The sequence below is a fragment of the Lagopus muta genome, chromosome 9 (genome assembly GCF_023343835.1).
Source record: "Lagopus muta isolate bLagMut1 chromosome 9, bLagMut1 primary, whole genome shotgun sequence".
Taxonomy (NCBI): domain Eukaryota; kingdom Metazoa; phylum Chordata; class Aves; order Galliformes; family Phasianidae; genus Lagopus; species Lagopus muta.
The window spans coordinates 9,816,102-9,831,078 of NC_064441.1; the positions used below are offsets into that span (position 1 = coordinate 9,816,102).

At 46.0% G+C, this 14,977-nt stretch overlaps 1 protein-coding gene across 1 annotated transcript in view; it reads left to right on the forward strand.

Annotated features, from left to right (window-relative positions):
* Positions 1-1,004: 1,004 nt before the first annotated feature.
* Positions 1,005-14,977, forward strand: part of TP63 (tumor protein p63) — a 143,484-nt gene continuing 129,511 nt past the window's right edge. Inside the window, exon 1 of the mRNA XM_048955073.1 lies at positions 1,005-1,050. Coding sequence (XP_048811030.1) covers positions 1,031-1,050 — 20 coding nt within the window. The 5' untranslated portion in view covers positions 1,005-1,030. The remainder of the gene's footprint in view (positions 1,051-14,977) is intronic.

Consider the following 14,977-nt stretch of genomic DNA (forward strand, 5'->3'; position numbering starts at 1 on the left):
AAGCTACCTATCAAGGGCAAGGATTTCTACTACCTCAGAGCAGTCTCTGGAAGCACATCCCTGTGAGAGATAAAAAGCCACATCTAGAACCCAACTCTTGCACGTGGACATGGGGAGCAATACTGGCTCTCCTAAATTAGCACCATCCCATCAGCTCCAGTGCAAGAAAATGCTGAGGATACTTATTTTTAAGCCAAATCAAATTAAAAATAATAAAAGGAAGTGGTTAAGGGCACATTTTACTGTGCACTGATGAGCTGTAAAAAATACAGCATCTGAACCTTTCAGCTGCTTCGAAAGCAGCCCCACAAAAAAGTAAAAGCTCTTCACAGAAATCTCTATGGTTTTCTATGCTGCTTTCTACATGCTGGTGCTAAAGCAGGGGCTGAGGATCTTTCCTCCTCTCCTTTTTCCCCCCCCTCACTCTCACTGCCTTTTAACCACTAACAGCAGATAAAAATACTCACGTTTCAGCCCAGTGCCTTTATGCCTGTCTCGCACTGGAGGGTTTTTTCCATTCCTGTGGGGCTGGGCTGGCCTTGATTATCACTCTAATAGAGTTAATTAAGAGCCTTCAGGCCCTGACGTTTTGTTTTCTTTGGGACCAGACCTATGGCTTGGGCCTCTGAGCTACCTGCGCTGTCTCAACCCCTTCTCTGAAAAACAAGTGGGCAAAATTTGGCAAATGGCTCTTCAGAAGGCATGTGTGCCATCCTGCCATGGTGCAGAGCTAGAGGACGAGATATCCTCTCCTCTACAGGGCCACGGAAGAGATCCCTGAGAAGGAATAATGTGCTGAGCCTCAACTGTGAGCTGGGCTATCGCTTAGGCAAAAATAACCATTGAATCAGTAAGGCACGCCTCAAGAAGGTCATTTCTAGGATGGGCTTGGTGCTTGGGATATTTGCAGAGCAGCAGTCTACAGCAGGTGAAGGCCATCAGGTTGGGGCATTGATAGCTTATCCTTAGCACCTGGGAGAGCCATTCCCTAAAATGAGATTTCAACCTTGCTGTAGCCTCACTCAACTTGATGGGAATCTCTGAGATCAAGTAAGGACTTTCCTTTTTTAATAAATACAGGAGTATAGGGTCACTCCCACGTGCAGTATAAAGTAATAAAGGGCTTTTATGTGGGAATCTTGCTGTCCTCTGAAGAGCTGTAAAGATCAAAGGCTTGAAGCAGTGTCTAATTGCAGGTGAGGTTAGCACTGTGAAACAATTAGCCTATGTGTGCATGTGTGAAAATAGAGAGTGCATTGCTAGCAAACTGTCTGCTAGACAACTAGCCACAAGTTTAAGGGCAATTAGCTGCTCCCTGCTGAGTTACCAATTGTCAAAGTGACCGTTTTGAGCCTACTTATATATAACTATTATACAGTTAATGCCCCACTGGTTCCTGTCTCCTTCCTAGGCTGTTAGCCAAAATATGCGCCCAGAGATCAAGCACAGTAAACTTAAACAGTAGGTAGAAAATCCTAGGAGCAAATGGCCATGGTATTCTGGGGGAGGAACTGTGTTCTTTGGTTTGTGAGAGCTGTTAACGTAGCACAGAGGAAAAGTAAGTTTGAAAGTATAATTTGGGGGTCTTGAAGCCTTTGTCTCAAACCTCTGAGGGATCGTTCAGTGATTTGAAGGGAGACGGTAAATTATTGCCATGATTTGAAACTGTCTAGACTGCAGAAGCAGGATGAGAATAGGCAGTTTTCCACAAAGCTGAAGGCCTCTAAGGAGGTCTTTGCACTGGGCGGTCAGCCCTAGTTTGTTTATTGGTGCTGTGAAAACTGTGATGAATTGGAGAGAAAGAAAAAAAAAATAGCATTAGGAGAACTAAAGAGGGGATTCAAAGGGAGGGAGCTGAGCTGCTAATTGAACAAGAGAACGGCCTTGGGAATTCATGTCTAATAAGTGTGAGTGTGGAAATGCTGAGCTGAGCAGGAACAGCCCTGGGATGCAGGGTACCCAGTGTTCAGGAGACAGGGCCTGGGGCTGGCTCTGTGGTAAGCTCTGTGTGGTCGGAAGAACAGATGAAACACAAGCAGAAAGGAGGGTAGAAACCAAAATCTGATGTTTTAACAAGGTTAATGCCCTGATCTGAGGTCTTGTGTTCCTTCCTCTGTTAGACTGAAAATCCAGGGAAAAGGGAAGGTGGTTTGGTGATAGGGAGTACTCCTCCACTGCCAAGGCACAGTGAAAGACTCCTTCCTTGTGAGAGTTTATTGAGATAGTGGAGAAGATCAGGAAGAAGTGATGAAATGGCAAATAGTGAGTGCCAAAAGAAAGATTCAGTGAAAGAACAAAAAGCAGCTCTTCATATAGTTGAATTTTTTATTATTATTTCTTGCTGGTATCCACGTACTCTCCAGTCTGATAAATTATGCAAGGCCACTGAAATGCAGCTAAGCCTGGAGGGTATGTAGACTTGTAAGGGCTGACCTGGTCACACTGTGCATTTACTTGAGTTCTCTGTTTGAGAAAGAAAGAAAAAAACCTATATCCTTCCCTCCTGGGCTTTTGCATCTCTGCTTTGCATCTTTGTAACATCTGAGGTAAGACATTTGTCCTCTGAGCTTAGAAATATGACTGTGGCTACTACTTAACCCCTTTTCTTCATAGCAGCTATGTCCTCCCTGCACCAATGGTCTGATTGCACGTGTGCATGTTGACACAGGGTGGAAAGAAGAAAGCCTTTAGTTAGGCAATTAGTTGCTGCCATTGCAGGCCCTGCCACAGGATAATTGAGCGCCATTAAGTAACGTTTGTTCTGAAATGTAGCAATTATCTTAGTAATTGTAAGGACGTTCCTTGAATTCTAACCCATTTTCATTGACACGTGGAGTGTTTCTGCTCCACATCTAAGCTGCCGGACAGCCTGGTGTGCGAGAGCAGGGGAAGCAAGAAGGGAGGAGGAAGGAAGCACGTTCTCTTGGATGCCCTCCAAGAGAGATGATGGTGGTTTTTGTGTTGCAAGCACCTGACGCTTAGCTGGCTTCACCCTGATCCTTCCAACTCCTCTCTGCCTGAGCAGGGGGATCTTCCCCTTCCTCACACCATCCTGGAGATGTGTGGCAAAGTGCTCTCTGTCTGGGCTAGCACTTGACCTCTCCAGGTTTCTCTTTCTTTACAAATGTGCAAGTCATTCTTGTCCAGCACCTGGCTGGTTTCTGGTCTTTACGTTTTGCAGTCTGGCCTCAACTCCGCCAGGAGCAAAGATCTGAGCTTCAAGGGGATGGGACTGACCACTAGAGGGTAGCACAATTAAAAATATAAGGAAGTCACATTTCATCAAGTCAAGCTGGCTGAGCCCAGTGATTCAGGAAGGGGATACCAGGCCCTCTGCAGCCCTGATAGGCACATGGTACCTCCAGGCTCCCCTACCCACGGATGGGGCAACACGGGAACAGGAGAGAGTTCAAGGCAGAGTGAGAGATTGCCATGGCAAAGCAAGAACATTTGACAACAGAGGCTGAGCAGGTCTCCCAGTGCTGCTTCTGTCTCTCCTGGCCATCATGCTCCTTGCTCCTTCCTTCTCAGGGTGCAAGATCCTGTAGCAGCCGCTTGGCTTGGCTTTACTCTTGGCTGTAATGTTACTTCTTGATCTGTGTCTGTGAATCCAAGCTCAGAGCTGGCATACCACCAGGCCAAATGGACAATACCAAGATCCGTCTGTTTGTATATATTTGTAACAGACTTCTTGGGTTAGAAATATTAGAGAATGTACTGCTCTTCTCTTGGCCTCTGCTGGCATGTTTGCCAATGCAAAGTGCCATGTACGCTGCTAGGTGAGAATGTGTCCAAGTCTTAAAACCATGCTACTGTATGAATGGAGCAAAATGAGTGCTGGGTCACTCAAGAAGCGAGGTTTTAATTTTAATGCATGCCTCTGGAGCCAAAGGTCAGGTTGGAGCCACCCTCCCTTGAACAAAATCCCCACCACAGCACTGTATTAACATGATACCTAAAAATGCAGCTGCGCTCTCGGGTTAAAGTCCTGGCTCTGCAGCGAGCACACTCTGGCAGGATCAGTTTCGAGAATGGAGAAATACAGTGTCTGACGCACGCTTAAATGTCTGATCTGCTGTGCAGTAATGCACCAAGCATGTCTTGAAACATTGGCTTTGCCAGTTGCCAGCACACACCGGGGATGGGGTTAGTTACATTGTTAATGTAGTTTATAGCAGATATGGAGAAGTCTAGGGAGGAGGAAACAAATGCTTTTCTTATAGTCCTGTGGCTCAGAGCAAATGGATAGCACTGGAAGAGTGAAATAACTGATTTCTTCAGGAGTATTCATAGCATGCAGAGAAGTCTTGTTGCTTCGTGGGACTCATGATGATGTTCTCTTGGGCAGCATCTGGCTCTGAGCAGATGCCTACAGTAGCACAGTGCAGCGTTCTGACTCTGTTGTGGAAGTCTGTATGACTAAGGTAGAAATTTCTCATCAAGTAGAGGGCCAGCTTGAAACAGATCCTTGTTAATTGCAGGACATAACCACGATGGCAGCAAGCTGCAACAGCATGGAGGGCTTATTTAACCAGGAATATGTCCTTGCAACCCAAGGGGCAAACTGTAGCCTTTGTCCCATGCCTTCCTGTTTTAAACTAAAAGATTTATTCACCATCATATCACCATTCACAGTCCATTGGCTTCATGTATCTCAAAGGGTGGCTGTTGGTCAGCCAACACCAAGGGCAATTTTAACTGCTTTTTTCAGACTACCCTAGCCATGAGGTGACTCCTTGCCCACTCTCACATGCCAGATGACCTCCAGAAATCCTTAGCATATTCTGTCTTTCACATTGGTTTCAGACCGCTGTTCTCTCCCTTAGTTTTTAGCCAGTAAAGTCAATTCGGTGCCACTGTGCTGCACTTACCATCATGATTCAGTGCTGGTGCAGGTATGAATGCCTATCTGACATCCCTTGCTGTTGGGGTTACACATCAACCAGAAGCAAGTGCTGGGATTTCTGAAACGGGGGGTAGGGTGAGGGAAAAATGCTGAGCCTGATGTTTATAACTCCTTGGAAAATGGGAAGCACATTGCTGGCAGCCCCCCATTTCCTTCTGCATTGCTCTGGGCTGGTGTTTTGTGAGCAGGGGTGGGAACAAAAGCCAGGAGGCTTTGGAACGTCTTGCTAAATGAAAGGACCGTTCCCCAGCTGGCAGCATGGGTGCGAACTGCTCCTTCGGGGCATTGGAAACATGAGTGAGGACCTTAGTGGGTTGAGTCGCATGTGCTGGCTTTTCCCTTGTTGCCTTAGGGAACAAATAAGTCCCTCGTTAGCCCTCGGGTGGTCTGGACCGTGTGTTCTGGGTGGCATGCCACTTCCCTGGCCTGACCCTGACCCTGCAGCACAGTGGGAGGAAGATGACGGGTGGGTGGAGGCAGGCGCTATTTTTGCTCCCGTATCGCTATCTAGTTAGACTCCAAGATGCTGTCCTTCACTGCTGTCTGCCGCCTCGCTCGCTCTGTGACTCTCAAGTGTTTACCATTGACATGCTGCGAGCAGATGGACTGGCAAGAAGAGATAAATTTGACCCAAGAAGATGTCATTTGAGGAACAGCTGAGGCTAGTGTTTCACCAGATGTCCCAGCTTTAACCCATTAGCGACTTCAAGGAACTCAGTGTTGTCAATGGCTTGAGCAGACTCTGTTACCACACAGGCAGGGCACAAAGGCTATTGTTAAAATCTACCCAATAAGTAGTTATTCTCGAGTTTTTCAAGTGTGCTGCCATAAGCTCAGACCCAAAAAGGACTGTGGGGCAGTCATGTCCTAAGTGCATTCTGCCCCTTGGCCCAAGCAAGCAGAGGCAGTAAAAATGTTACCCATTTCATGTTAAATGAACCTACTTGTGCACAAAAAGAAAAACAGATACCGTGTTACAACAGTACCCACAAGTATTCTCAAAGACATCCGTGTGATTAGAGTAGCTGGTTTTCCCCTTAGCTGTATTGAGTGTCCCAAGAGACTGTTTCTTCTGCTGCGAGATCGAATGCAGATAGATGAGCTTAGTGGCTGTATACCTCAGGCTGTGACAACGTGGGCTGCTCATCAGATTGTGCCTAGAAAATACTGCAGAGTGGTGAATGAGCCTGATGAGTGGGTGGACATGCATGCACAGTCACAGAGTGAGACAGTTTACGTGTAGCTGAGCAGAACACTTTCCAACATCGTCGACTGAGTGCAAACACAGCACCAGAGCAGCAATCAATCTGCATCTGCACCAAGTGGTTCTGTAGCTCTGCCTCCTGGAAGAGCTGTCATCTGGCTTTGGGGTAGGCTTAGCAAAGTAATAGCTACATTCAAACTGATAGAATAAAATGGCTGTGGCTGCGCACTCATTCCTTAACTGGGGAAGTAGGATATGTGGGTATTATCTCCCACCTTTCACTGATGCTTTGATGCTGCTGGTTTTTAAAAGTGCCTTGACCATTGCTGGTAGGGCAGTCCCTGTTCTGCAGTGGTATCCAGGCAGTGCATGGCCAGGTGTCTGTGCGTTATTTTGCTGTGTCCCTCTTTTCCTGCTGCCTGCATTGTGAAGAGTTGAGCATCTTACAGTTAGACTAGATGATGGTGGCGGTCTTTTCCAACCTCAGCGATTCTTGCATTTGTTTCCTATCTGAAGTTTTAGAGCCTTATGTTAAACCTCAGTTTATCATTTTTAGCTCTGACAAATCCACTGGAGTGCATGCTTGTAGCCAGAAAGTACCACCCCATTAGCTTGTGTTCATTGATGGATGCTTTTTTTTCACTCCAGGCAATTTTGAGCCTAATCAAACTGCCCTCCTCAAATTAACTGCCTTGCTCGAGGCTTAGGAGGTAGAACAACAACTCCTCTCTTTATCTGGGAAAATGTGAGGGAGTATTTGTCATGGTACTCGATGCTTCTTTTGCTGGACCTCCACTGGGTGATCTGGGGGAAGTCAGCAGTTGAAATCTGCTTCTGTCTTTTCTGCTGTAGAGTGCTGGGATAGAGCATCCCTCTTGGCAGTGTTCTGCACAGGTTTCTACCATGCTTTATGAGATATTTAGGACTAGATTTTCATCTATGTCCCCCAGTCCCACACATCTGATTATTTATTTATTTATTTTTAATTTTCACCCGTAAGGTGCCATATATTTCTTGACTGATGCCTGGGATGTGATAGCACTGAAACCAGAGGCTAAAGCATAGCAGCAGTCTTTCCCCTGCAGACATTTTAATCTGTGCTGGTCTTAGAACTCTTAGGTTCTCCTGAGCTCACTCATGAAACTCAGAGACCCCTACTGTGAGGTTTGTGCTGAAGATTTGAGCTGGGATCCAAGTGCCCAACTGCAGATGCCAGCATTTACACACGCTGCCCAGCTGCTTCTGGATGTGTGTGCTGTTTACGTGCAGACTCCAGCTGGTTGCTACAGTAGGATTTAGCCAGGCAGGGTCTGTTGGGGAAAAGCTTCCCTTTGCTATAGAGATGAGGCAGCATCTGTTTTGCTGCTAAGACAAACTTCATTACCCTGAGACTGCCTTATGGACAAGAAAAGCCACAGAAGCTGCTCCAGAGAGGAGAAGAATTCAGTAGTGATCTCAACACAAGAGGTGCCAGCTGTTTGATGTCTCTGCCCTCCTTGAAGTGGCAGTTCTGTTATAAAATCAAAGTACAGAAAGCAAGAAATCCCTCTTTCTGTCCTTGCAATTATGATTTTGGTGATGAAATGGCTTCTTTTCTCATGGGATCACCTCCTCCCCAGTCTCCCAATCCTGCTGTGTGTTCAGGGTGGGAAGATATAATCATGAGGATAGGCTTGATTGGAAACAGTTCATGGCTGGGCAAAACAAGAGGCTGCTTTACGCGTTGGATTGGGGAATCCAGCACTACTGTGGGCTGTCCTCAGTATCCTTCCCAGGCCGCCCAAATGAGAGTAGGTGTTTTAAACATTAAAGTAAATGCCATTTAAATGTTGATGTTTTGTTCAAGAAGGTTTTTCTATTCTTCCCGCTCCTCTCCCCCCTTCTCCAGGGTGCTGGGAAGTTCACCCCAGAAAAAAGCAAGACTGGAGAATGTGTGTCTCTTGGGGGTTTTTGATAACTGATAAGAATTGTGGAAAGTCCCATAGGTGAGAGTTTTCCTTCATTACTCAACAAGACTTGGCGCTAATATTTCTTAGGAACCTGCCGCTGTCTGTGCCTCTTTTTATGTGCTTTGATTGTTATGACATGTACGGTAGCTGAGATTGAAAATTCATTGAACTGGGGCCAACATCTTAATGGCCACTGGATTGGGAATTTGGTGGTTTTTGAGGTACGCGATGTCAGTGGTTCACCCCTGTGTTTCTGGGTGAGTATTCGCTGAGTATTTGCGAGTGCTCTCAAATGGAGAAAGCTGTACTCCTAGGTTAGCCGTTCTAATGAGGGCAGTGGAGAAGCTCCGCTCTGCAGTTCGATTTGTTCTACTGCGTGGTAATTGTTAACGGTACTTTTCTTTGAAGACAAAGCAGATATTTTGTCAGAATAAAAATGGTCGGGCTTATCAGTTTCTTTCTGATTAGCGCCATCAGTCAGTGCTGCATTTAGGAAGGCTCCTTTAGATGAGAGAGTTTTCTGGAGTTTGCTGTTGTCTTTACTTGAAAGCATTCTGATCTGAGTTAGAACATTTTTACACGTTGTGTGAGAAATGTGATTGGTTTGGGGTGTGAGTTTTGTATTTTGTAAGTGCAAATCAGGAGAATAAGTGCCCTCCCTGTGTTTGTACTAAACAAGTGTTACCCTTTCGGTGTATTTAGTGTATAATCCATGCCCAGCAGTGGAGTTCTGCTTTCATATCACTGAGTAGTGGAAGTGAGCTGGTGGTACAACTGCAAGGCCAAGCCGTACAAGGGCAGAGCAGTACCAGTTCCCTTGTGACCAGCAATGTATGTGCTGGTGGAGCCACCGTCCCCCGAGGTGCTGAAGAAACATGTAGATATGACACTTAGGGACATGGTTTAGTGGCCAATATCTGTGGCAGGTAGGCGGTCAGACTAGATAATCCTAGAGGTCTTTTCAAACCTTTATGATTCTCTTGGACACAGCACTTTGCTTGCCCTGCAGTTCTTGCTCTCCTTCAACTCTGCATGGCTACAAACCCCCACAGGGGCAGGAGACTTCCTCAGCCCTCGTGGGAGACTCAGCCCAGGGTTCTGTGTGGGTTCACCTCTGGGACGGCTCTTGGGGTTCACTGCGGGCCAGGCGGGGAGGAAGTTACCGCTACTGCCTCGCTTAGATCTTCCAAAACTGCTAAAGGCAGAAAGGCAAACAGGCAGCAGACAGCAAAGGAAAGATTAATTGGCCAGCTGCCTGAAGGGCTGGTTGGGGTTGTATTTCTTGTTCTTACCCTTGCAAATTTCTACAGGATTGTAAATCTTGAGCTGCTTCCCAAATGAGGAGACTTCAGGTGTGTTGTTTTATTTTTTTTTTTAACTAAGCAAACCTGAGCATATTTCAGTTCTTTGAGTCAACACACAGGAATTCCCACTGGCTTTATTACACACTGACAAGTGTGCTGGGGAAAGCAGAGCAGATCAATGGCCATGTTTGAAGCAGGCCATAAATCACTGGTGACACCAGGCAGCAGATTGACCGACTCGCAGTATTCCTCCCCCTTCCCAGCACACCAATGCTGACCCCAGCTTGCTACAGAGATGTCGGGAGGGCTGGTTGTGATTAATGCTGCAAGTAGAACCCTGGCCCAGCCTGCAGCAGGTGAGCCAAAGGTCCCCAAATGAAAAGGTCGAAGGACCAGCAGTGTGAGTCAGACCAAGTGTTCAGGAAGAGATGTAAATTGGTTAAAGCCTCTCCAGCTCCCAGGACTTTGCTCCATGCTTTTCCTCCTGTCCCCATGAAATGCTTGCTTTGTGTGAATGCCCATCTGTGCCCAAAATGCAGCAGTGCTGGCTGAGCAACTGAGGCACAGAAGCTGCAAACTGGGCAGGATGGTTTCTGAAGCCAGACGTGGGAATTTGGCTTTTGACAGGCTTTGACTTCTTGGAAGGAGCCGAGATGGGCAGAATGTTTTGAGTTTAGTATTTTCTTCCCTGGAAGTTGTAGCCTCAGGGCGGTGGAAAATCAGACGTAGCCCTGGTCTAGACAAAAGAGGGGTGTGAGAACCTCCAGACTGCCATGCACTCCCCTCCCGGCCCCCGTGTGCTGGAGCTGGCGTGGGAAGGGAGGGACAATAAGGAAAAACTACTGGAAAAGCTGCACTGTCCTTTGAAGTTTTGAAACCGCTGTCTTGTACTTACTGATATGTTGAGATCAAAATTAGGGAAATAATAATTAAAAAAAAAATAAAATGAAAGCAATAGAAAATATAGCCACTCATCCAGTTTGGCTGAAATACTTACTTTTGGTGGGCGGGGAGAATGAGAAAGATCTAGATTATTTTTTCATCCACATTTAGAAATGAGCCCTTCTCTGGTTCCAGCAGCATCAAGTCACTGTGCTTTGGAGCTCTCTCTCTGGAGGAGACAGTTAAGCAAACAAATAAACCCATCCCTGCTTGCAGAGAGCTTGCTCCTTCCAAAAGAGTGCTGGATACTGGGAGTGCCTCGTGCTGGTAGATAAGAACCGAGATGCCAGGGCTGTGGATCTGCCCAAAGGCAAGATCTTAATTAAAGTTTATCTATATTATATCAAAGATATATTTTTTTTCTAAATGTTTTCAAAGTTGTTTCCATGTCTCGTGTTTAAAAAGAAATCAGGAGTATATTTTGTGGGATCTTGACGTACTTTTTTCATCTAGGAGATATATTTTTATTCTTTTAAAAAGTCCAAGGTCTGCTCAGATGTGGTGTTGAGTAATTCAGAAATTTTGGTAACGCTGAAAGAAAAGTCTTCTTTTGTTGCTTTTAAGAGTCAATAGGAATTACACAGGAAGCAGGAGATGTCTTCAATGATAGCATGCTCAAGGCTTTCCTCTTGAAAAAAGCAGTTTTGTAATGGACACCCAGAGGCCCTGCTCTTTCTGTGCAGATAATCTCAAAATTTGGCCAAAATCAGCCAATGTCCCTTTTCCTTTGCAGTGCTAACACAGGCCACAGGGCTGCTGCTGGATGGAGAAGAGGGAGTCTGATGCTGTAGGTGCTTGGGTTCCTGTGCTTGGGGAGCACTTTGCTTTCTTTTTGCATTCAGGAATGGAAACTCTTGGTGAGGAGATAGAGCACTCGAAGCTTTTCTCTTTCTGCCATCGTATTCCTCTCAAGCACAGCTCAGTTTTACCTTGCAGGGTTTCCCTTTCATCTGAAGCCTTCCAATTTCAGGCAGGTTAACTTGCCAAGATGCACCTTCTCTTTCATAAATATTGCAGTAGCTACAGGCTATGGAGAGTTAGCCAAGCAAGTTCTCTTCATCTATCATAATCTCACCCCTCCCTTAACCCCCTTCTCTCCCGCCCTCTCATTAAGTAGGAACAAAAGGTAAACCGTAACCCTCTCACATGCTGCATTAATATATGGTATAATTTTCCAGTTCTGCCCAGTTCTGGAATGGAAGCTGTGTGGTTGTGTAGAAAATGGGGCATCCCTCGTGTTGGGAACGCTTGCAATCTCCTGTCCAAACTTGCTCCAAGCTGAAACATCCTGGCTGCCCAAATGCTGAAATAGCAATGAGGCATTGGGCATTTTCTATGCCCCTTGGCACTGGAGGTTGAAGGACCAGTCCTTGGTAGCTAAGCAGCAGCTTCCCAGGCTCCTCTTTCGCTGTCTTTCAGCTCACTGAGGGTTAGCAGAGCTGCCATCTCAGATGTGAGCAGCCCTCTGTGCAGATGGGCATTGGGGAGCTCTGCAGCTGAGGGCTGCTCTGCCTCCCCCTTGGGGTGCAGGGGAGTTCAGCTTAGCTCTGCAAACAGAAACGACTTGAAATACAGGTTTCCAGTGCTCAGCTAAGTGGGGATTGCTTTTCTTTCCCTGTGGCCTTCTGGCATTGCTAACACACAGGAGAATGGGGTTTGTGTGCATCCTCACTGCGATCTGCATGAGACTCTGTACATGTGTATGTACATATGAATGCATAACGACAATCTGTAAATCAATTTCCTTTCACCATAATTCAAGGATAAATTTCTTCCTGATTGAAGAAGCAGAAGCCAAAGATAGATAACTAATATACATCCTTATGGAGCCATTCCTTTGCTCTAAACTGCACAGTGCTATTAGTGGCTGCATTACCACAGCGCACAGAATGCAAGATGGTCTGACCTTGCTTTCTGCTTTGTGTGGTGAAGTTTTCACACATATGTAAGCCTGAGAATGTGAGATGATGAAAGAGGATGAAATGGGTGAAGGAGGAAAGCAGCATCTGTAAAATGATATGAAAATGTTCTTCTTGGTAATTTCAAGCACATGAGAAAGCATAACAAGGAAACAACTTCTCATTTCTGTTTCAAATTTTCAGGGAAAATCCCTAAATCCAAACAGTTGTTTTTTGTCGTCTTGGAAAGCCCAATTAAGAATACAAATGAAAACTGCCATGAAATCTGAAAGTTCTTGCATCTTCCAGCTTACATGAGAAAAACATTGCATAGAGAAGGGGAATGATTGTGTTACAGCTGTACCACGAATGTAGTAAAAAGGTATTTTTTCCATATGCTTTCTCTGAAACTTCTTAGTGACCTCTGATCACCTCTAGGCTGAGCAGGTTACATGGAGGCTGCTTTTGTGTGCTATTACAATTTGTCATTACTCGCACTCTCCATCCCTTCCAGAATCAAGAAGCATTGCCCTGTGTTTTCTCCAGTCCCTAATTCTCTTTTACTCCAAGATTTCCTTTCTCGGTGTTGACCCTTTCATCGTGAACCTCAGTCAGACCCTTCATTGCCACTGAGAGCGGTGTTGCCTCCTTGCCTGTTTCTAAAATACCTCTCCTCGCATTCCCACACTTACATCTGTCAAGGACACCAACAGGTGACACCTTCCTCCTCCCCATCGCGTCAAGGCTAGAAAAGGCTGTGGCAAGCAGAATGCTTACAAACAAGGCCAGATTTGGTGACCAAGGTCCATGATGCATTTTTTTATTTATACCCATGCACGCACACTTGTGCGTATGTTACAATGACTTCAGGGGACTGGAGGGGACTTTCCGCAAGGATTAGCTGAGTGTGCCTTCAACAAGGTAATACAACGATCTTGCCCCGGCGGCTGTGTGCTTAATTAGGGCCTTTTGTCATGTATAAGCCGTTTTTTTTAAAAGAGCTTAGTGAGGTTAGCGAAAAATATTCTCTATGTGCCATGGCTCTTGCAATCCTAATGCAGTTAAAACCCTCACAGCCAAACGGAGCAGGTTTGTAATGGGTCTCTGTTTGAAACTGTTGCTGTGTTTTTGCTGATAATGCCATGTTATTGGAATGGTGTTTGCTAGTTGCCATATATACGTGAAAAATGAGCCCTTGCTCCAAAGAGTGTACAAATGCAGATGTTGGGTGGAATCTGAAGGAGGGTGGAGGAGGTCTGGGGATGGAAAAGTATGCAGTTTGTTCCAAGAATACTTCTCTCCCTAAGGGCAGTGTAGCAGTCATTATGGCTGATCTGGGTCCTTGAAGAGAAATGAAGAGGGAACAGTCTGAACTTCCTCTGTGCACTATCCTTTCCTTTACAAACAGCTGCTTCTCCAGCTGGACCAGGTCTATGTAAGCAGGTGACAGAATCCCTTCACAGATAACGCTGCTGGTGGGGGAGGGAGATGAAGGACCTGCTGACCCCTCTTTCTCTCAGATGCTGAGAACTAGCTCCTAGTTTATCTTCTTGTATGTTAGTGATGCTCTCTTTCCATACCGCAACTTCGGTATAGCATGTTCCGCCCTATCCAGAAAGGCATCTCCCATTGATTCATAGGCTACTTCTCTTCTGATGTAGAGACTGAAATGGAGATGCCACAACTTTGTGAATGACCTCAAAATGTGCTGCGGTACACACATAACTAGCAATGGCCAATGGAGTATGTAGGAAGTGCCTTTTGGACATCTGACGTGTAATAGGGGTGTATTGTGCTTCTGAAGGAGGCTTTCATGCAGTGGGTGGTACACTTACATTTGGGGATCCTTTATGAAGCATGAGAATATTGCCACTGACATAATGGGGCCACATTTTGCTTTGATCCTGTATGCAGGCCTTTGAGTCTGAGCTATACGCTGTGAAAATAGCCAGTTTCCAAGCCAGAGGTTTGTGCTGACCTATCCCTGAAACTGTCACAGATGTGGGGTAGAAATCTTGCTGGTTAGTAGTTTTGGGTACAAGTAGAGGAGCCGGTTGTGTTGGTGCCCTAAACTGAGTTGAAAACGCTGTGGGAGCAGATTTTCTGAAGAAAACAAAACAAAAACCCAACCTTTAGTGTTCTGGAGGGAATGGTGCTGCAGAAGGACAGGGCTGGAGTATGTAGGAATCAAAAGAACCAGAGAAAGTAAACTTAGACTTCTCCAAAGCACCGAGTTTCTGGTGCTGCAGGAGGTGAAGGCAGCAATAGCGTGCTTCTGTTCCATCCCAATTCACTCACTAATCATTAATGTCTGCTCTTTTGGGATGTTGCCTGTTATAAGGTAGGGAACGTCTGAGCTGATCCCTGACATTCTCCTCCAATCTGAGCATCGTGCTGGAGCTGATCCCAAAGCAAGGACTCGCCATGGTGCAGACTGCAGGCTGTCCATGCAGGGAGCATGAACCTCGTCCTCTCCTTCACCTGTTCTCACTGCAGCTTCTTTCCTGAGCTATGCACAAACTGCGTTAATAAGCATGAGTGCAGGCAGCCAGTGAAAAATAATTTATTAGAGTTACTGTACACATCCTGACCCCAGCATGTTTCTGCTCATCCCAAGAGCCAGCTGGTATTGGTAAATTATGACTTGGACTAACCACATTCAGTTAGTGTCTGCAGAAACACTTGAGGCTCTTCAACACTCATCCTTGCAAGAAACACCTGCGTAGGGTGGCCAGGAAAGGTGAATGGCAAGAACCTTATCCTGCCCTAAAAAC